The sequence below is a fragment of the Plectropomus leopardus genome, chromosome 3 (assembly GCF_026936395.1).
Source record: "Plectropomus leopardus strain MGB_pleo_1.0 chromosome 3, ASM2693639v1, whole genome shotgun sequence".
NCBI lineage: Eukaryota > Metazoa > Chordata > Actinopteri > Perciformes > Serranidae > Plectropomus > Plectropomus leopardus.
The window spans coordinates 17,984,691-18,006,140 of record NC_142178.1 but is presented as its reverse complement, the minus strand read 5'-3'; the positions used below and the strand labels follow the sequence as shown (position 1 = coordinate 18,006,140).

Sequence of the window (21,450 nt, the reverse complement as noted above, 5' to 3'; positions counted from 1 at the left end):
TTATTATGCAATATATTTGTCTATGGTTGTTTTTTTGTTGTTGTTTTTTTCCACCTTAAAGGTGGAGTCTGTGATTCTGTAGAAAGGCTGTTATTTAAATTCAGCACCCAAACATATACTGCCCTCCTGTCAGTGCTCCTTCAGAAGCTCTGTTAACAATTTTTATGTTATTCACATTTCATAACCATCAGCTTGTAGCTCCGTTCCTTGTGGGTGAGGGCATGGAAAAGGGGGAGTAGCCGGCATTATGTTGTGTGGCTCGTTCCAGACCAGTTTGTTTCCCATTAACAGATCCAGGGCTGTGTATAAATATCAGATTTTTTAAATGTATTTTTTTCAGCATGCACACAGAATGGATAGCTAGCAGACCGTGAAGAGACATTGGCTATTTGGCTGATGCAAAGTGTACTGGATTACAGATGGAAACTGCATGTTTAACTAGCCTCTACATGAAAGTGCTGTATATCAGTAATTATTAGTCAATGATATACATTATTTTGAAATGGTCCATTCATGCACTACTTTTTCTTTAGGTGCTGATGTGTATTTTGATGCCAATACATTTGTACTTTTACTTAAGTAAAAATATATAAGATCTGAGTACTTCATCCAACACAGTTAATTTAAAAAAGAGATGTTGCTACTTATGAAAGTAATTCATGATTTCTGATATACATCCACTGCTAGCTGATGAAATTATTTTAAATTGCTTGTTAGCATAACTTACTTAAACTTGAACAAAAACATTTGGTATTCATAACCTCCTTCAAAGGTTTTTCTGGTGAACGTCCAACACATCTGTCTGTGACAGTTGGTTTAAAAAAAAGTTGCAGGAGAAAGTAAAAAAACATTTGCATAAAAATTACCACGGTACTTCCCATCCAGTATAATCTGGTCCTGTAAACTCTAACAGTACAGATTAAAACAAAAAAAAGATTAAGATGCAAGAAAAAATAGTTTTCATCTCTTTTATAAAATATTTATAGTAATTCAAGTACTGTTAAGTTATACCAGTGAACTGCAGTTCATTTAAACTGTGTCCCAGTTTGTTTTGGCACACTCAGCCTGTGCCTTTATGTAACTGTAAATATACGGGCCGTGTCCCAAACAGCAACTTGTCTTCATCGTGCTCTGCCAGTCTGTGTGGTGACAGGCTGTCCAGTCTCTAATCAGTCTCTGAAAGCAGCAGAAGTTTCTGGAATCGATGGCTGATCTCTGCACGCCCCAAACACACCATCATCTCCGCTACACTGGGCCCTTGCTGCAGGTCGGAGGAGAACAGAAGGTCAGGGGTCAGTGAAGTAACACAATCAAACTACACAGTTAAAAAACAGACAGTAACCTTTGTAAAAAGCAATCAGACACGAGTTCCTCTTTCCATATTTCCTCCGCAGCGTTACCGTGCTGAATGAGTCACTAGGATTTCTGGGGCTTTAGTCATTACTATCATTATATGTGCTATTTTAGAATTTAGCTCAGTCATGCCATGGACAGAAATTTAAAAAAAAGGATGTGCAATTCTAGCACTGCAGCAAAGGTTGTTTTTTTTTTCATTATTACAGCTGAAAACATGATTGAATTTGCTGAGTTGGAGATTGACAAATACAATTGCAGAAATGAAAATTGCAAATGGGTTGTAAAAAAAAAATGACTGAAGGACGCCATTGGTTCCTCTGAGAGTCTACATGATCTTAAAATATTACAGTGCAGGTGTTGCTCTTGAGGTAGACAAAATAGTGCAGACACAGGCTCAGAAAAACCCACGTTAATCTTCGTTTCATTTGTTAACTCAGAGTTCAGTCTGCAGACTGAAAGGCTGGATTTTTATTTTTTTGTAGTGTGATTTGACTCAGATCCTAACAGCGTTTTTGGATCAGTGTCCAACTATCTTATGCTGCAAAGGTATAATGAGTAACTAAATTTACAGGCATTCTTTTATTTTGATAATTTCATTAATAATGTATTGTTGGGACCTGAGGTAACTGCAAGCTCCTGTGATTAACCCTTTAAGGCCTGGAACATTATCAGTTTTCTTATGCTGTTTTCAGACAGCTTTCACAAGCATTAAAACTTCTGAAACCTAATAAAACTGGTGTGATTTCTTTTAAATACAAGGGAAAAATGTAACTGGTATCTTGGCAAGAATGTTGCAAAATCATATTGTAAAAGGTGACAAAAAAATAAAAGTTAGATATTGAAAAACTAGGAAAAAAGGTTGAGAAAACTATATTAACAATTCTTATATATTTAAAATTGTGATAGATTTTTTAAAGGATTTTTTCCTTTCTTTTTTAAGCACTTTCTTGGTTGTTTTGTTGCTTGTGTCACAATAACTGTGAAGTAACTTTTTTCTAATTTCTTGCATATTTTGTCCATTTCTTTTGAAGTAGCTCATTGCCTCATTCATGTTTTAAAAAAACAAAAAAAAAAAACCAAACAATTTTCACAGGTTTCAAAGGGTTAATATGCAGACTAAAGCAATCTAAAGAGAAAAGAATACTAATCTTTATCTATAGAGCATTTTCCAAGCTTAAGCACAAAGTTATTCCCAAATAAAAAGGTTTACAGAATAAAAACACCCCTGCCCCCCAAGAACATTAAAACACAAATTAAAACATAAGTAAATAATGAGTGCAAAAACATGTGAGGGTGCAAGTTTAAAAATATAATTCCCTAATGAGTAAATAAAATGTTAAGAAGCGAATTAACCTAATTCAAACAGGTAAAACTAAGAGGAACCATACGTATAGGCAGACAGAACCCTAATGAAATAGACAAGTATTTTGCTTTTACTTATCATAATAACAGAAATGTTAACTGCACACTGTAATGGCTGTAGAAAAATGACACCATCTGCGTTTAGATTAGTTTCCTATATGCCTTGCTTTCACTATGCTATTCTGTCTGCCACCGGGTACGATCTCCCTGGAAAATGAAGAAAGTGTGTCAACGATTGCACAACAAAAACCGGTCGAGGATTTGATTTTTTTATGGTGGAACAAGTGAAGTAACTGTCACAGAGAGTGATCTGGTTGTCTTTGTGACAGCAGCTCCAGTATACCACTTGGAAACACCTGTGGTTTAGAGATGCGATAAAAATGATTGAAATACAGTTGGAGTAGAGTTTCCTGCAGCTGTTTATTTCAGAAGCAGAAAAGACTGAATTAAAGCCCGCGTCTGCTTAACTCTAGTCCAGACTCTGACTTTTGCGAAGACTATCTATCCTGTAAATCTTTCCCCGTGTAAAACTCCCCATGTTAGCACAGAATCCGCACTTTTTCTTGCCTCAAAGGGTCATCTCTTCTGCACACTTTAGAGACGTGTCTTGACTATTTTGTAAACTGTCACTGACACCACATTTTTCAAAGCATGCTCTATATATACTATAATTCCACATATACAAACTATAAGACTCTTCAGAAGCCGAAAACAAGACACGCTTGTGTTTGGAGCACCTCGGAGACAAGTCTGAGATGAGAAACACTTACTAAGAGCACAAAGAAAATGAAGCATGGACAGGGAAGTAATGGACACATACATGTGTGTCTCCAACTGTTAATATTGTCTGAGGTCAGCTGCATGAGTTGAGGATATCAATACATAAACATGACAATACTGTGAAATAAAAACATCTTGCAGTGGGATCAATGCAGTGATTCTGACATTTGGAAATTAGTAGTCTGCACTCGCCTTCAGATCAAAATGAATCTATACACTGTTACAAGAAGTACTTTGCCAGTTTCGCATTGCACTCCTAAAACATTCACGGAGGAAAAACATATCAAAACATATGTAAAAGCTATGCAGTAGAACCAGAAATACTGTCTTTTTCATTCCACAAATTCTTTTTCATTGTCTCTACTTAATGCCTGCATTACCCACAATGCAACCACTGACAGATGATTTGGATGGTCCAGTGTGTTATGCTAGTGGTGGCAGAGGCACTATTTTATGTGTGAATGAGGTCAGTGGTAGGATCATCACTTGGGTCCTACAGCTTAAGGCAAATTATATTTAAGACTTTTTTTTAGACTTTTTAATAGCACTCAAAATTACAATTAAGACTCAGGATTAAGGACAATTTCACCCATGTGTGCACTGTAACATAATGCATGACCTTTTTTTTCAGTTTAAGAAGTCAACTGATCATAAATTATTTTGAGATTTTAAAATACAACATCAGAAAAAGTGATTTATAAGACTATTTTAATGTCTCATCAACTTTTGAAAGACTGATTTCATATATTTTAATGTGAATTAAGACCCTATTTCTAGATAAATGAATTGAACGCCTTTTAAGACTTTTTAAAAGGAGAAATGCCACCATCATTCCTCAGATGTAGCTCAGCAGGTTTATACATCATATAGTTGCTTATTTTGAAGAAAATCAAAGTTAGCTGTTGCAATGTAGAAAAAAAACCTTCTGAGTTACTTGTGATCAGAAAATTGAAACATAATATCTGTCACATACACCTGAGGATGAGTGAGGAATGACTCAACACAGAAACAGAGCTGCTGGTGAAGCTCTGGGTAAGAGATAGTAAGTACCTCTGTTAACCCAGTGTAGTTGTGTATTAGTGTATTTGTTAATGTTACTCATAAAAATGAACGTGATGTGTTGAGGTACCTGCAGACCACTGAGAGCCAGACGTAACAGCTTCATCACTTCTCTGTACTTGGTCGCTTTACTCTGCTTGGCCAAAGTCTTTAAATCTTTGCTGAGTCGTTCCACAGTCAGCTCTTCATCTTGCTCAGCTATTAATCTGCAATTCACATGAAGAAATGTTCATAACCCTGTTAAAAAAGTGTACTTGTAAGATGCAATGAAAAATGCGGGTGGAGCATTACTGATGCCTCATACTTCAGCACTGATGAAGCAATGTGCTGGGCCTCTGTGGTCAATGCTGCCACCTGCTGGCTGGAAAAGGAAGGACGCACCCACAGGTACGAATATGCAGGGCTCAAAATCTCCTTCAGGGAGGTTATGTGGCCCTGTAGAGAGGGGAAGAGGGTAGTTTTTTTCTTTGTTTTCACTGAAATCCCTAATAAATGGTGTAATTCAAAAAAAAAAGAAAGGCATTTAAGTCATAAATAGCATACCAAAGATTAAATTTTTTTGTTAGACGCGTTTCAATATATTGTATTTATTTAGTATGAAGTTATGAATGAATATTTTAACTATTTTTACCCTTGAATTGGGCTTGAACTTGGAATTTGCTGTCATCCTTTCAAAACTTATAGCTAAATTAGCTCTAAGCTATATCTGGTACAGTGCATCAAATGGTAACATTTATGTTTTAAGCTGTACATAGTCCCTTTTAAATGAAGGCATAAATACAGCAATAATAAAGGTTATTTTTTAGATATTTGTAACACTACAGGACATTCATATCACATAAGGACACAAATGGTAGTTAATTGCATTAAGGGGGGAAATTAATGTTTATTTCATTAAAAAATTCTACAAACAAAGCAGTGTTTAAAGCAGCAAGTCCATATGAAACAAAGAAATATTTAACTATTTACTGCGTTTTAAATGATGGCAATACTAATTACATTACTTTTCATCAGGTGTGACTAAAAATGCCATGTCGCCTCAAAACCCCATTTACTGTATGTTGTTAATGATTCGCAGCCATCCAGGTCATGGTGATTATAAGTGCTAGACTGTGGGGAACTGGACTTGATAAGAGCTTATTGAAACTCAAATATAAAACTATTTACTGAATCTTTATTATCAGAGATTTCTGGCTGGGTGCTCAAAGACACTGTTGTTTTGCCACTTTCAGTCTGCGTTTTGTTTTATTAGCCTCAGCTGCTCTTAAGCTCACAATACTGTTAGTTATCAAATATATGGAAACCAATAACAAACCTTAAGCATCTAACATAGCATGTTGATAACATGGTATGAGCACATGGTAACGCTATTTGAATACACAATTGTTAGTATATTGTTTTGGTTACCTTACGATGGTGAAGCACCCGTCTGATGTAATCCTCATGTAGTACTTCTTTATCCTGGATCTCTGCCTGCTGAATCTGTCCCTGCAGATCTCTTATCAGCAAATTGCACTGATCCACATCTTCAACACGGCGCTGCAGGTGAATTCTGCAACAATCAAAGGGACACCTGATATATGAACTGTTATATATATATATATATATATATATATATATATATATATATATATACACCCTGTAAGGTTATGCATTTCATATCAGAACAAAAACACTGTCAGATGGCATGAAGAGAATGCAAAGTTTGGCCAAGGGGTGGCAGCAAAGGACGAATATGTTGATACGTTTACGTTCAACAGTTTGGAAAATGCATTTATTTGATAAGCTTAAACAGGAGAAAACACCGAGCCTGGGTCTCTCACAAATCAAAGTTTAAAAATGACATTGTGTTTGGTTTAGGGGGTTGTGTGCCGGTGCAGTGAGTGACTTCCTGAAGTCTCTGTCGGTGGCCTGACAGCCTACAAGAGATTATCAGGCAGACAAGAATCCGCAGCATGCTGTTTTTAACAGCTTGTTTTTGTGCAGATATCACAAACAACATGTGACGTGTAAAGAAGGGAGTTTTAGAGGTGCTGACAGGCAGATTTCGTTACCTTTGGACAGAGCCAAGCTAGTTGTGTCCCCGTCCTTATTCTTTCTACAGAACTAAATTAACCCAGGGTTCCTGCAGCTCAAGTTTAGGACCACGTTTCTAATAACCAATGTTGAAGGACAATTTAAATTTGTGACATTTTCTTTGTCCAGTGAAAAGGCTGTATTACCTATAGCAAATGTTAAATAAAATGGAAGACAATGAGCATAATATGTTATCATAAAATTATCTATTTGGTTTAGCAAACGAAGTGGGAATATGTTACAAATTATTTTGAGATTTTACAGTGCGTCAAAAAAAAAACATAATATCCTACTTCTCATGTCTGAAAACTTTTGAAAGATTAAATGAAGTCATTTTAACAGCGATTGGGCCTTATTTTTTTAGATTAATGAAATCCATGCCCTTTAAGACTTTATAAGGAGTCGCAGGAACCCTGAGCTAACTGTGTGCTAGCTGTAGCACTTCTACCCTTACATCTTTCCTCTTTTTTTTACTGCGCAATAAAGTGATTACAGAACAAGAACAGATGGGTGAAAAGGACAGCCAAAAGAGATTACATAATATAAGAACTAGACAGATGATGAAAATAAAGGGAACACAAACAGATTTCAAGAAACAAAAAGGAATACAGCACAAGCTGAGCAAGAAGAGTACACAGTTAAGAGAAAACAAAGCAAACGAAAAAAGAGAGAAAGAAACAAAAAAAAGAGAGGTCCTGCAAAGGCTGCGTGGGCAGATGAATGTGCACGTCTTTACCTTACATCTAACTTTCAGCAAGAATCAGCCTATTTACCAAATTGTTCCTTTTTAGTTCAGTGTAGATCTAAGATTTACTGGAAATTTGACCTGATGGCAGCACTGGATGAGACGTACAAGGGATCATCAGTCGTAACAGCTCATCCTCTGAGAATAAATGTCTGTAATTGTGATTTATTAAAAATAACCAGCCAGGATATTTCACTGCTGGACCACCAGACGTCACCATATCCACGAAACACAGCTGGTGTCACTGAAAATCCAACATATCGATTAAAAGCCACAGATATGCTCAGAAAAGTGGAGCAGTATGTGTCCTGTTATTATAAGAAACATGGGAACAAAGAACAACAATGACAAAGAGCTCTGACTTACCTGTTGAACTCTGGTAGTTTTTCCAGGTCTAACAGAGCAGAATGTGTTGTGATCTTTGAAGGATTAAACTCAGAGATCAGTTCATCTATCCTCCGCCCAATTCGATTGGCTGTAAATCAACATAAGTAATTTAGAAACATGTCACCATTGTATTAAACCCTTCAGAGCTGCTCAACAGCACGTGACTTTTTTCTTTTTCTCATTTGCAAATCTGTGTTTCAAGATGTCCTTTTATATTCAACATATGTGTGCAAGCAGTTTCTTTACGTCACTTGGTTTACTTTCAACAAACTTCTGTGATATCTCCTCTATCACTCACTGTTGAATCCAGACCCACAGTTGGTTGTGATGTCCAGCAGAGCCTCCGGCAGGACTCCGTCTCTCTGGAAGCTTTGAATGAATATATCCCCCTGCCTCTTGGACAGTTTACTGCCGTCTTTGTTCATCAGAAGAGGCAGATGTCCAAAAGTGGGCGGCTGCCATCCGAGCGCATCGTACATGAGGAGATGTTTGGGGGTGGAGATGAGCCACTCAGACCCCCGCAGCACGTGGCTGATCCTCATGTAATGGTCATCGACTATGTTGGCGAGGTGATAGGTGGGGAACCCATCTGCTTTCATTACTACAGGATCTCCCTCCACCTATAAAAATAGAGCAGAAAGTAAGCATAGCTGCTTGTCCGTAAATCACTCTGTGGCTAAGCGCGAAAAGACAACTCTGACGTGCTTGTGACATACGAACCTGGTGGAGCAGCGATTTGTTATCATGCAGCACAAACCTGGAATAATCTCCCAGATGATGTTGGACAAACCCAGATTCTGACCACATTTAAGTCAACGCTAAAAACGTTCTTTTTTTACACTGCGTACTCCACCCACTAATGCAGGAGCCAATTCCTCAGTTCGATTTATTCTGATTCATATTTACATTTTTACTGTGTGTGGTGTGTATTAATGAGTCTGTGTTAACCCTGCACATCTCAAAATGAGATATATAAAAGGCGCTGCTTGCTGATGATGTGGCTGGCTGGGAAGCACACAGTCTTTAGACTTTGTGCAGCCTGTCGTTTTCTCCTTGTTTGCCTATCATTTTGCATTTTGTATTTTTGTTTTATTTTGAAATCAGCGCAAAACAAGTGGAAAATAAACAAACATTTTTTTCCTTTTGAATTACTTCTGGACATTTATTTTTTTCTCAAACAACCACAAGTGTCTAAGAAATCTCAGTCAGCCCAGAGAGACCGACACAACAGGACATCATAGTCACTACACACCTCATGTCACTCACTTCTTTTTTTTTTTTAAATCATCTAGTAATAAATTTTACCATTTATATCTTATCTCTTAATTTTTTTATTGTAAATGTGTCCTTTATTATATTTTTAATATTGTATTGCTCTGTAAAGCACTTTAAAGTGCTCTGTTGTACTATACAAATAAAACTGCCTTGCCTTGCAAAAGTTTCTCTGTCAATCCCCTCAGACATTTGAGTTTTAGTGTTTTTTAGCCACATTGACCAATGTTTGCAATATCTGGGATCCTGGATTCAAATCAAATGAGCAAATTTAAAGGCAAAAATGAAAGCATAAAAAAATCTTGGGCTTGCTGAAAATGGGAGAATTGATGGTCATTACACCTAAAATGATGTGTGACATTATTCTACATAATTTAGTGTAAACCCCACTGAAACACAGACTGACCTGGGCCACATCATGATGATACCGTCCAAAGATCAGATCCTGAAAAGGCTCGACACCTGCCTCTAGGCGAAACCTGATCACGTGTGGAACTCCCTGATCCAGTTTTTCCTGGACCTGCTCGGCCCGAAGGTGACGACACCTGTTATCATACCTGGGATGAGAGGGAAACATACTGAAGTCTGGCTGCATGTTTACTTCGTGCCTGTGAGAATATGATTTGGGGCACATTATGTGTACATGCATGTAATTTAGCTACCTGGGCGTCTGTCCGGTCCGTAAGGCCTCTTTTTTGAGCAGGTCGAGTCTCTGAGAGCTGCAGAAACAGTAGTAGGCGTGACCACTCTCAACAAGCTGCTGGGCCGTCTGACTGTAGAGGTGCAGTCTCTGAGACTGCAGGTATGGACCCAACGACCCACCACGACGAGGACTCTCATCTGGAGGTACACCTGGAGGTGAAAGTGAGCTTCAAGTAAAATACTAAGTATTTCTATAAAATGAGAAGATAAGATATAATTCAGTGATTTTGCTCTAAATGTACTAATAAGATTAATCCTTTAACCCAATAACTGTGATAGATCACATGACTTTAGTCCAGTGTCTCCTACCTGCCCACTCCAGCATGTCCTCTATGGACTCTGCAGCTCCTGGTACCAGCCTGCTCTGATCAGTGTCCTCCAGTCGCAGGACAAATGAGCCTCCATACTTCTTGGCAAAGATGTAATTGTAGAGAGCAGTTCGGAGGCCACCAAGATGTAAGAAACCTGCAACACAGAATAATTTGTTGTTAGAACATCAGACTGACAAAAACCATTCGGGTGCAGGACAGACAAAATATTGATCAAGAGGACAACTTTGACACAAATTAAACAAGCTTTTATCCTGACAAACATTTTGATTTGCCATAATAGGAAAAGCACAGGTGTAACATAATGAATGTTATCATTTACACCTGTACTTTTCTTACACTGACAAGTCAAAATGTCTTTCATAAAAAATGCTTTTAGTATGTTGCTCTCCTGAGCCTTCTTCAGATTAAAATCTGCAATTGCATTCACACTCATGCACTGTACAATACAGGTACTTCGATTTCAAGAGCTGCCTGTGGAGCATGGCTCTCTGAATACTTGAGTGTAAACTAAAACATTCATTCAACATCTTTTTTACCTACTAAAATAAAGTTTTCAGTATGTTCATCACATTTAAGTCATTTTATCGCAACAAAATAAATCTATATCTATTCTAGAAATACCTTTCCCCTCACCTCTACTCTCGTATATTCAATATTTTGCTGCAACAAACCAAACCACTTTGTGGTCATCTTATGTTAGCCTGTGTGAATGACAGGCAACAAACTGATTAGGTTTGTTGGTGATAGTCAAATGTGTAATATGTATAAAATATGTAATCATGTTTGAAAAATGACTTTGTAAAGTATAAACTGGATCACTGGGTGCTACACATATCAGCACCCAAACCCCATATTTTAAAAACCAGGGGCTTAAATTAAAATTATTGATCAGAACGCCAAAATGAAAACAAGATGTGTTTGATTTGTTGATCTTTATATAAAAATGGAGTTGTGATAAAAAAAAAAAAGAGAGAGAGAAAGAGCCTAAGGTTCCTAGCTGTCCCTCCTGATAATTTTACTTTACAACCTAAGCAAATTGGCTTGACTTCTTTCAAAAACATGTGTAGAAAATAATGAGAAATTTAACAACACATTGGCCAAAAATTAGCTGGAAATTAGTAATAAAAAAAATAAAATAAAAAAAACTACATGAAAATAAGAAAAAAAAAGAGAAAAGTAAAACACACAAAAACAAGAGGTTTTTTTAATCCTTTGAAAATGGAAAAAAAGTATAAATATAAGTAACTTAATATCAAATACACGATTATAATAGTTACATGTATGTGTTTCTGGACATTTTCCCTTGAATTTTTCCTCTTTTTTTATAACTAATTTTCCGGCCATTTTCTTGTCACCTTTATTAATTTCTTTCGGAAATTTCTTGTCGAGTTGCTCATTGCATTTATCCTCGTGTTTTCAATCCAAATTGCTCAGGTTTTAAGAGTTATATAGCTTGTAAAGGGCATGTCAACAGTGCGCAAGAAAACTGATGTCGTGCCAAGTTTAAGGGGTTAACAGCATGTAATATTAGGTTGAGGACCTTTACCTGTCGGACTGGGGGCAAACCTGACCCTCACTTCACCCTGAACCGTGCAGCAGCTTCTTGTGGCGGCTGTTTTCAGCCGGAGTTTAACCTGGTGGCTTCTGACCGCCGCCAGACACTGAAAACATCTGTGAGTCAGCTGCATATTCAGCGTTACATTCACCGAGCTAATGCTAGCTACGTAACATTAGCAGCCTCGCTTCATAAATGTACACGACGTTACTGTAAATGCATTTCGAAAGGCGACGGTAAGGCAACAACACGGGCCGTCCTGATACTCCCACACATGTCTCCAAAGGCGTTTGGTTTAGTCCATAAACATGAGCGTTTTCTTCTTCGCCCAAAAATGACCGGAAGACGAATCGAGTATCGCCAAATCGATTACTGCCACCCAGCGGTGAAACATATAATTTAATAATAATATTACTAACACTTTTACTACTGTTACTACTACAGTTGACGACTAATACTACTAGTAGTACTTATAATAATACTAATACTAATAATAATAATAATAATAATAATAATAATAATAATAATAATAATAATAATAATAGTGACAACTTTATTAAGGACACAGAAAAAAGTCCATAACTAGGCTACATAATAACAGACAATAGTCACAGTAAATACGATTAAAAGCACAGCTTACACAACTAATGATACTGTTTTTTCAGGGTGGATACCGATGCCGATTAGCAGTGCTTAATGAGACCACTAACCGATATTTGGAGCCGATATGCTTTTACAATAAAAATGAAAATATTTCTGTTGAAACTGAAACTGAAGCTTTCAACATCATATACAAGCTCCTGCAACTTTTTTTCATAAAGTTCTGTGAAGATTTAATTAAAACTCACCTAATAAAAATAGCTCCCTGAGGTTTTACAAAGTAAAAGTTCCTCCCTTGCTGACACTTTCTTTCCATGTATTGCAGACTGCTTTCCCTAGTGTTGGTTGAGTGTAACATGCACATTTTTTTCAGTACTTAATTTTATCAGCGATCATTAAAATAAAACCCAGCTACATAGAATTGGCAAAATACCAAATATCGCCCCGTTAATCAGCCAGGTGGATAATCTGCCGACCCCTAATACACAACACTTCATTATGCAAGTTCAAATAAAAATAAATTCAAGAAACTGCACCAACAATGACAACCTGACTGAGCTCACCGCTCTGCCCAGACCCATAAATAATGAACAGTCCCTGAGAGACACTGATTTAGCTGAACAAAAACAGAGTTTTTTGGTTTGTTTTGTTTTAAACGTTTTATTTGAGGCCATTATTGTTGGATTATTTTTTTTTTTTACTTAAAACGGCAGCTGGTGCACGCTCCGGTGCAATAGGTGGCAGCAGCGGGCGGCATGCCCCTTTAACGCTGCGTGTTTGTAACCCGCCAGTAAAACCAAAGAAGAAGGAGATGATCCATGAAGAAGAAGACGGGCACCAGCAACCCACGCAGGGGATTGTAGTTCATGCTGCAGCAGCAAAGGAAAACAAGTAAAGTGAGGTACCTTTTAGCCTGCTTCCGTGCGTATAAAGTAGTGTTTTCAGATCTGGGGGCACTCTGCAGATAGAGTAATGCCGAAGCGTCTTGATAAAGTCGAAAATAAGCCTCAAGAAACGGTGGAGGATGAAAACAATGAGCCCGAAAGCGAGGAGTCTGAGCAGGACACATCGGACAATTGGAGCGATTTGTCCGAGGCAGAGGACATGGATGAGGAGGACATGGATGAGGAGGACTCCACCGTCCACATGTAAGCATGTTTGCACATCATCGGCCATGCATTACTGTTTATTTCTAATTTTAAATGAGCTTTAGATTAACCGTCTATGGCACAGCCTCTTAGTAACAACACCTACCTATTTTAGTCTCAGTACACTCACACAGTATATATGTAATACTTTTAAAGAGAGCCAAGGCTCTCAGGAAACTTACGCCATTGTTTACATTGTATTATGACTTTCTGGAGGCCATGTTGAGTCCCCTTTTCGGAGACTTCCTCGGATAGACCAAAACTGGTCTTAAAGCGTCTTTTTTTGTAATTTTTCAATTAAAAAAAATGATTTACAGTAGTAGATGTGTGAAGATTAGTTTTCATTTTTTAATGTACTTTATTTAATAATAATGTGATTTAATATTGCTAAAATACAAATGTTGCCTTGAAGCAACATTGTACCATTATGGAATCCCACCATTTTTTATATTGTGTATTTAGGGTTATATACTGTTCAGATGCATAACAGTCACCATAATTTTCTTTTTAACTCTTCAAATGAACCTAGACAGGTTTAATAATGTTAGTTTTAATTAAAGTTAAAGCTGTGACACTGTATAGTCTCCTGTAACAGTGCACTTTGTGTGTCTTCGGTGTGAAGCATACTGTATGCTTATCTTTTGCAAACATTTTTCTTCCATTTACAGCAGGACTATGACTTTTTAAAGAAGAAAAGGGCAAATTCATTAGATGCATCAGAATTTATAAGTTTGGAAAACAACAAGCTGATAGCAACCCAGCAGCAACAGTGCAAATGGTGGCAACATACAGTACATCAGGAAATAATAACCCTCCTTTTTCTTTCTTTTTTTAAAAAATACCATTATGGTACAGTGTTGCTTTAAGGTAATGTACCCAAAAGTGTATCCCCAAAAATACAAGAAAATGCATAAAATCGTTTTATATTATGTGCACTCAGTCTATTTTATGACAAAAAAACAAATATTACAAACATTTTTTACCACCTGGCATTATAATTCCTACCACAGAGGGTTAAAACGCACTTTATCGATGACCTTTCCGTATGTGTTTTCCGCAGTGAGCCTGCTGACCTGCAGAAGGGAGAGAGCTGGAACGATGTTAATGATCCAGACATCAAACCACTGCTGCCCAACTTCAAACCCGCATGCTCACCAGGACCTCAGCTCATACGCACATCTACGTACACAGCCCTGCAGCTGTTCCAACTTTTCTTTACTAATTCCATTTTACAGACAATTGTCAGAAACACTAATGAATTTGGCTCTGCTAAGGCAAGCCCCTCCGGACCATGGACTGATCTGACACTGAAGGACATGTTTTCATACTTGTCCATGGTTGTCTACATGGGTGTAGTAAAATTATCCTCATTTAAGGATTACTGGCGAGGGGGCAAACTCTACGGCCTGCCATTTCCTAAACAGGTAATAACTGGTAAGAAGTTCCTCAAAATCAGCCAGTCCATTCACCTCAGTAGCTCTGCGAGCGATGCTGCTAACGAGAAAAAGAGAGGCACGCCAGCCTTCGATCGTCTCTGCAAAATAAAGCCACTCTACGATAAGATTAGGGATGCCTGCAGAAGAAACTACCACCCTGCCCAGGAAATTACCATCAATGAGCGAATGGTTGCCTCCAAAGCCCACAGTCAGCTCAAGCAACATATGAAAAATAAACCTACTCGCTGGGGACACAAGCTCTTTGTTTTGGCGGACTCCACCAGTGGTTATACATGGGACTTTTTTGTCTATGAGGGAAAGCTCAACGGAAACAGCGGTAAGGGGCTTGGTTATGAGTCGGTGATGGAGCTACTGAACATCCGGATGCTGGGCACTGGATACAAGCTCTTTGTTGATGATTTTTTCACAAGCCCCATCCTTTTCCGCGACCTCCTCAAGAAGCGGATCTGGGCGTGCGGGACCATCCGTCCAAACAAAATTGGCTTCCCAAAGACAAAAGTTAACAGTCTGGACTCTAAATCTCCCTGTGGCAGCATACGCTGGATCAGGAAGGACTCCATCCTCTATGTGCAGTGGCGAGACACGAGGGACGTCACTTTGTGTTCAACCTTCCACACGGCCCATGCAAAGAACACGGTGCCACGGAGGGTCAAAGGTGCAGATGGGCAGTGGACCTCGAAGGATGTGCCGGTCCCTCCAGTAGTGAAGGAGTACAACCGGTATGTACGATATATTCAACTATATTTTATGCCAGGGAGACTCAACTTACTTTATCAGGGGGCATTTTTGCAGAATGACAGAAAGCCCGGGGCCAGTTGCAGCCACCCTGCACCCGGTGTGGGGAGGGGTGTTTCTAGGATTTGGGGACATTCGTAACTTAGCCCGGACCTCTGTCGGGAGATCCTCCACGGGGACATTTTTATGCACTCTGGCACCTTTTTAATGTAAAAGTACAAAAAGTTCCAGTGTTCCAGTTCCAGTTTGCCCCTCGCATAGTAAGTTGAGGATCAGGCTTTTAGGGGCCTTCCAGGTGAAATTTCAAGGTACAAGGTAGATTTATTGGTCTTTTTTTTCATTGGTAAAGTTTAAAAAAATGACCAATAAATAAAGTTTTAAAAATCAAATGACAATTTGTCCTTGATCCTGCTACATCTTTGGAGTACTTTTAGGTAGGAAGCTTAAAAGTTCAGATTTCCCAGCATAAATGGAGAGCTGATGTTGTTTTTTCTGTCTATCCAGGTTTTCGAATGGAGTGGATCTCTCTGACACTATGACAGGGTACCAAAAAGTCCACCACAAGACCCAGAGGTGGTATAAGACGTTCTTCTATCATTTCATAGACATCGCAATTGGGAACGCCTTCCTTCTCCAGAAAGACATTGCAAAGAGTAAAGGAGAGAAGCTCATCAGTCAGAAGGAGTTCAGAGAGACCCTTGCAGAGCAGCTGGCAAAGGTGGGGTCTGCCCCCATAGCCAAACCCGCACCTCCTCCTGCTCCGACTGGAGCCCATCACAGGCCAGTGCACATCAGTGGGAGCAGCACCGATGGCCGCCTGAAGTGCAGGCACTGCCACTTAAAGACACCTCTGAAGTGCTCCTCCTGTGATATGCCTTTGTGCTTTATTCCTGGCCGTGACTGCTATAATGAATGGCATGCTGAGAAAAACCTGTAAAAGATGTGTATGCAGAAATAGTTGGCTCTGTTACACTTTTTCACTTTTTTTTTTTTTTTTTTACATTTGTTTACTATGACGCTTGTTTTGAATTTTTCACATGCACAAAGTTTTGTCTCAAGAAGGGAAAACATACAGTGTGTTTAGGCTTCAGTTACTCTCTGTCAGCAGCTGACAGTGGATCTGGATATGCAATATGATACCTCGAACCGTCGCCTTTCTCAAGAGCTCAAAATTATGATGGCATATTCAAGCATTCAAGGATCCTTTGAAGTGTTCAAATGTACTTTGGCATAAATAAACAAAAAATACAAAAAAAAACCATAAAATGTCTATTTTCTGTGGAGTCAAACTTAAACTTGGAGATGAGGCTTCATGTTGTGTTTCCATTCTGTTTTTCAGCCAATAAGTCCCACTTATATATCACATCTGCAGACATGTTTGCAAAAACCCTAAAAAAAACCTCAATAAAACCTACTTTAGTGTTTTCAAACTTGTATCACTTAACACCAAAAGCACTTTCAGTGACAATGACTGTTCATGGCAAAACTTTAAAGTGTTTCCTTTAAAAAGAGATCAAAATAATACATGTACTCAAAATGGTTCAAAACAGGGTTTAACCTACTTTGTGTGTGTACTGGATTGGTACTTTTGGCCAAATTTACAGAAATTTGAAGAGGTTTTTAATTACAATTGGATAAAATCCTCTTATCACCGCAATGTAATTTTATATTTTGCTTTATTAATATATATTATACATTCAATTTTATGAACAAGCACTTACAGATATTTGCAAATGTCCCTTCTGTGGGACTAATAAAGGATTATCTTATCTCATTTAGGGACATAACAAAATGATTTAGGTTTTGTTGGCTAAACTGACAAATGAAATACCAAACAACTTAAATAGTATTTAAAATTGTATTTTAGAAAATATATTTCTGAAAAAAATATTTTAAAAAAATCCTGTTTCCATAAGCAGTCTTGCTTACTGAGATGTCACATTGCCAAAAAAACAGTCTGATGGAGTCACAAAGATTAAGGGAGGGGTATTTTGTAATATTAAAGTACATGCTTCCAATCTTGTTTCACGGTGTTTTCCGGCTACAATAACAAAGACACATTCTGCAAGCATTACCTCTGTTAAAGGGAGCAAAAATAATTTTTTTTTTCCTGGAGAGTGGAGTGGAGTGAAGCGGGTGAAGTTTGGCAGTGAGCAGACAGTGAGGAGGAAACCGTAAGGATCAGATAAAGCGGCAACTAAGGAGCAAAACGAGACATATTATCCATACTGATGGTAAGTAAAATAACATACCTTAATTTGACAATAGTTGGCAGGAGGCATCACTTTAAGTGATTATTGAGTCTGATGACTGGAGAGATGAGAGGCAGCCAGGGAATTATCGCGAGGATGCAGGAAACTGAGGGAAAAAAAGTATATTTTAAAATGTTTTTATTGAAAAATTATGACGACATAAACCACATAAATCAAGACCAAAAAATTAAAAGTACAATCACACACAGACCCAGACAGACAAACACATCCAGGAGGAGAGTCACCAATAATGAAACAGTTCCATCATAACCATCATGTTGCTTAAGGACTCAAGCTCACACCAGTACCGATTGACCACAGTAACCAGGGGTGATGCAGACAAAATAAAAACAGAAATACAGGATCAAAATAAACGTATGCACTTGAACTCTGCATGAGCATTCCTCTGACCAATGTTGAACACACAGGAAACCCAGGCGCGCCTCTAGTCCATGCGCCTGACCGTTAATGCAGAAGTGTCACATGACTGGATAAATGAGATTATACTGTTAAGTTTGTAAACTGATGGTTTGATCTACAACCTGGATTCCAAAAAAATAACTAAATACAGACTGCAATGATTTCCAAAGGTTTTTGATATATATCAAATTTACTACAGGACAAAGACATGATGTTCGATGTTAAAACTGATAAACTTCTTTGTTTTGGGAAACATAAATTCTTCCTGATGCCTGCAAAATGTTTCCCAAAAAGTTTGGGTGACAACAGACTAGGAAAACTGCAAAATGCTCAAAAACACCTGAGACATTCCACATGTCAGAAAGTTTATTTGTAACAAATTTAAGTATCATAATTAAGAAAGGGGCATCCCTGAAAGGCTCAGTGATTAACAAGAAAGGGCAGTTCGAGGTTCCCCACTTTGTGAGAATGCACGCGGGCAAATATTACGACAGTATAAGAACAATGTGTTTTTAACGCACAATTTTCAATTGCAATAAATGTAGGATTTCACCATCAATCAATAATGTCATCAAAAGATACAGAAAACCCCGCCCAAGAGGCAGACTGAAAACCAATATCGAACACCTGTGACCTTTAACCCTTCAGGCTGCACTACATTAAAAAAATCAGCATGATTGTAAAAAGGATATTACTAAATTAGCTCGGGAACACTGTGGAAAACCATTGTTGGTAAACACAGTGCAGCACTGCACTGCACGTACAAATGCAATTTAAGACTCCTCCATGCAAAGTGAAAGTCATACCTCAACAACATACGGAAATACCACTGATTTTTCTGAATTTTTTCTTTATTTGTTCAAACTAAACTAATGAGATGCTGAAATGTTAAACACTCCACAAAGTGTTACCCAACAAAGTTTTCTTAATCAGATGGCCTCTGACTGAAGTATTGTGACTGTTACCTGTGAACTACATCATCATAGTATCTGTGGTGGTTGTGAACTACTTTAACTACATCCTTTTATCAGTTTCCTGTTTTAAAAACTATTGTTGACTTTTACCGTTTATTCTGAATGAATCACTTCCTTCCAAACCAAATTCTGTTTGGTGCTTTATGTGTGTTACAAACCAGTTTATCTTGATCTGTGTGAGTGCATACCATGGCGTGTGTGTATGTGTGTACGTGTGTGTGCACATAAACAGAAATACCAGTTCTAAAGCAGCTTGTTTTCAGAATTTGATGTTTACAGTCCACATTATGACTTCATGATTTGTTTATTTCTTACTTTAAGCATTTAAGCCAACTGACAGACAATCCTGAAATAAATCATATAAAGGAAATGTATCAGCTTTAATGCCTTAAAAGAGATCTCTTTTTTGTCACCACAGACAAGTAAAAAATGGTTTTATTTCCAAGCTGTTTAAAACTCAAAATAAATCCATGTGTTATTTATCAGTACCATTTCTGTGGGCTGCTCTCTATGTTAAACATTACATAACTGCTTGTATGTAATGCTTTTTTTGTAGACAAAGCTAAGCATTTATATGCAAATACAAATACCAGGGAGGTAAAACCTGCTGAACATGAGTCAGACGTAACTTTATACCGCCAGTCTATTTATTTTCTGTCTGTCTTTCACACACATGGGTTCACATACAGAAAAGTTGAGTGTAAATGTACACACACAAACATAAAAAAAACAAAAAAACAATTACAGTACAATCAGATAGGCAAACACTGCTCAGCCCGCTTTTGCAGCACGAAGGAGTCGACCATTATTTCCTGTGTCGACGTCACACGACAACACACCCCTCAGCAGTTTTCTGGTGCACCTGTGTCTCAGGTGTCAGGAGAGAGTGAGAGAGTTAAACGCCGGCACTTTACAGCACCTGAAGGACTCCGGCTACAAACAAGATTTGGTAAGTGATTCAGCTTTGATTTCATGTCATTATGTCATTTGTCTGTTGCTGTAACCTAAAGGATCCCATCATCAATCGTACCTCTGTACTTACTTGTCACAGAAGGATCTGTTCCTATTGACTAATATTTGTTGTTATTTAACAGTACATATAAAGTAATAGGCTCTCACTATAATTACGGTATACACTGGCAGGCTGATGAACACAGATAAGGTTGAAAATCAGTGAAGTAATCACCATAATCTGGTTCCTTTTTGTTGTGAGTGTGTGTCTCTGCTAACAACGTGCTGTCTGGGGATTTTAGCAGTGGGGATAATAAGTTCCGCCTCATTAACGTGGGTTAGGGTGTGCTCAAACCTGTATGAGTCTAATGAAAAGGTGGCTTTCTCAATAACCTTTAGGATAAAGAATGGCAAATGCATTACAGGAAATTGAGCTGATAAATTGACTGCATTGTAACTGCAGAAGATTAAATGAATTGTTTTCAGAGAGGGAAAAAAAAGTGTATAAAAAAGCATTTGGGCCATTTAATTAAGTCAGAGTAGTAAAGCCCATTACCCAGTAAAAGTTGGACAATCGAAATTTTAAACTAAAATGACAGAGCTTTTATCCACAATACGTGCTAATAGTATCAAAAAGTAATAAAAGTAAAAGTCCTCTTTATGGAGACTCCTTTTGGTCAGTTTGATATCATAATATACATTATAATACTGTAGTCGTGTGTTAGCTATTCCATAGCGTTTGATTATCGTTTATAGGATAACTAAACAGGGAAATAAAACAAAGAGCCTTAAAATGTATACTAAAGTGCAATACTTGAATTGTCTTTGTCACTATAACAGTTTTAATTCTTTAAAAATACAGTAAATTATGCCACTTGAGTTTTTGCATTGTTGCTGTCTTCACACTCAGAACTTTTTTGTGTTATTTCTTTAACATTTTTGTACTTAAACCAAAGTAAAAGTAAGCACAATCATACATTTATATAGGGTTGGGCAATATATTTATATATATCAATAATGATATGAGACTAGATATGTTAAAATGTGAATAGCATACTGTCGTTAGTGTTGTCCTTCCTGCTTTTACATGCTGCATTACAGTAAAGTGAAGTAATTTTCTGAACTGAGCAGATTGTTCACTGTATTTTTTTTACCCACATTCGTCATTAAATCCACATTACTGATAATTATTTATCAAAAATCTCACTGTGTAAATGTTTTCTGAAAGCACCAGTAATCGACCCTACAATATTATCACAATATCAATACTAAGGTATTTGGTCAAAA

The 21,450-nt window shown here is 37.7% G+C and overlaps 2 protein-coding genes across 3 annotated transcripts in view; one reads left to right on the top strand and one right to left on the bottom strand.

The window, feature by feature from the left end:
• Positions 1–954: 954 nt before the first annotated feature.
• On the bottom strand, positions 955–17,924 carry ears2 (glutamyl-tRNA synthetase 2, mitochondrial). Of its 2 annotated transcripts, none has more exons than XM_088075803.1 (10): positions 17,819–17,924; positions 10,049–10,204; positions 9,700–9,889; positions 9,444–9,594; positions 8,064–8,385; positions 7,745–7,853; positions 5,965–6,109; positions 4,862–4,992; positions 4,634–4,763; positions 955–1,267 (listed from the first exon to the last, which is right to left on the bottom strand). In XM_088075803.1, exons 2-10 carry the CDS (start codon positions 10,062–10,064, stop codon positions 1,166–1,168), a joined length of 1,296 nt encoding a protein of 431 aa, XP_087931929.1. In that variant the 5' UTR covers positions 10,065–10,204; positions 17,819–17,924; the 3' UTR covers positions 955–1,165. The 2 variants fall into 2 exon arrangements, with proteins under 2 accessions (XP_087931929.1, XP_087931927.1); XM_088075801.1 differs by lacking the exon at positions 17,819–17,924 and adding an exon at positions 11,618–11,958.
• Positions 17,925–20,012: 2,088 nt separating this feature from the next.
• The window catches only part of mslnb (mesothelin b), a 38,961-nt gene continuing 37,523 nt past the window's right edge, over positions 20,013–21,450 (top strand). The window contains exon 1 of the mRNA XM_088075799.1: positions 20,013–20,161. The gene's annotated coding sequence lies outside the window, so the exon portion shown is untranslated. The remainder of the gene's footprint in view (positions 20,162–21,450) is intronic.

Coding starts and splice junctions, on each gene's coding strand:
- ears2 (XM_088075801.1), bottom strand. CDS start 11,759: ATGCAGCTGACTCACAGATGTTTTCAGTGTCTGGCGGCGGTCAGAAGC. Junction 9,595..9,699: donor CGGACCGGACAGACGCCCAG/GTAGCTAAATTA, acceptor CTCTCATCCCAG/GTATGATAACAGGTGTCGTC. Junction 7,854..8,063: donor CTGTGGGTCTGGATTCAACA/GTGAGTGATAGA, acceptor GTTGATTTACAG/CCAATCGAATTGGGCGGAGG.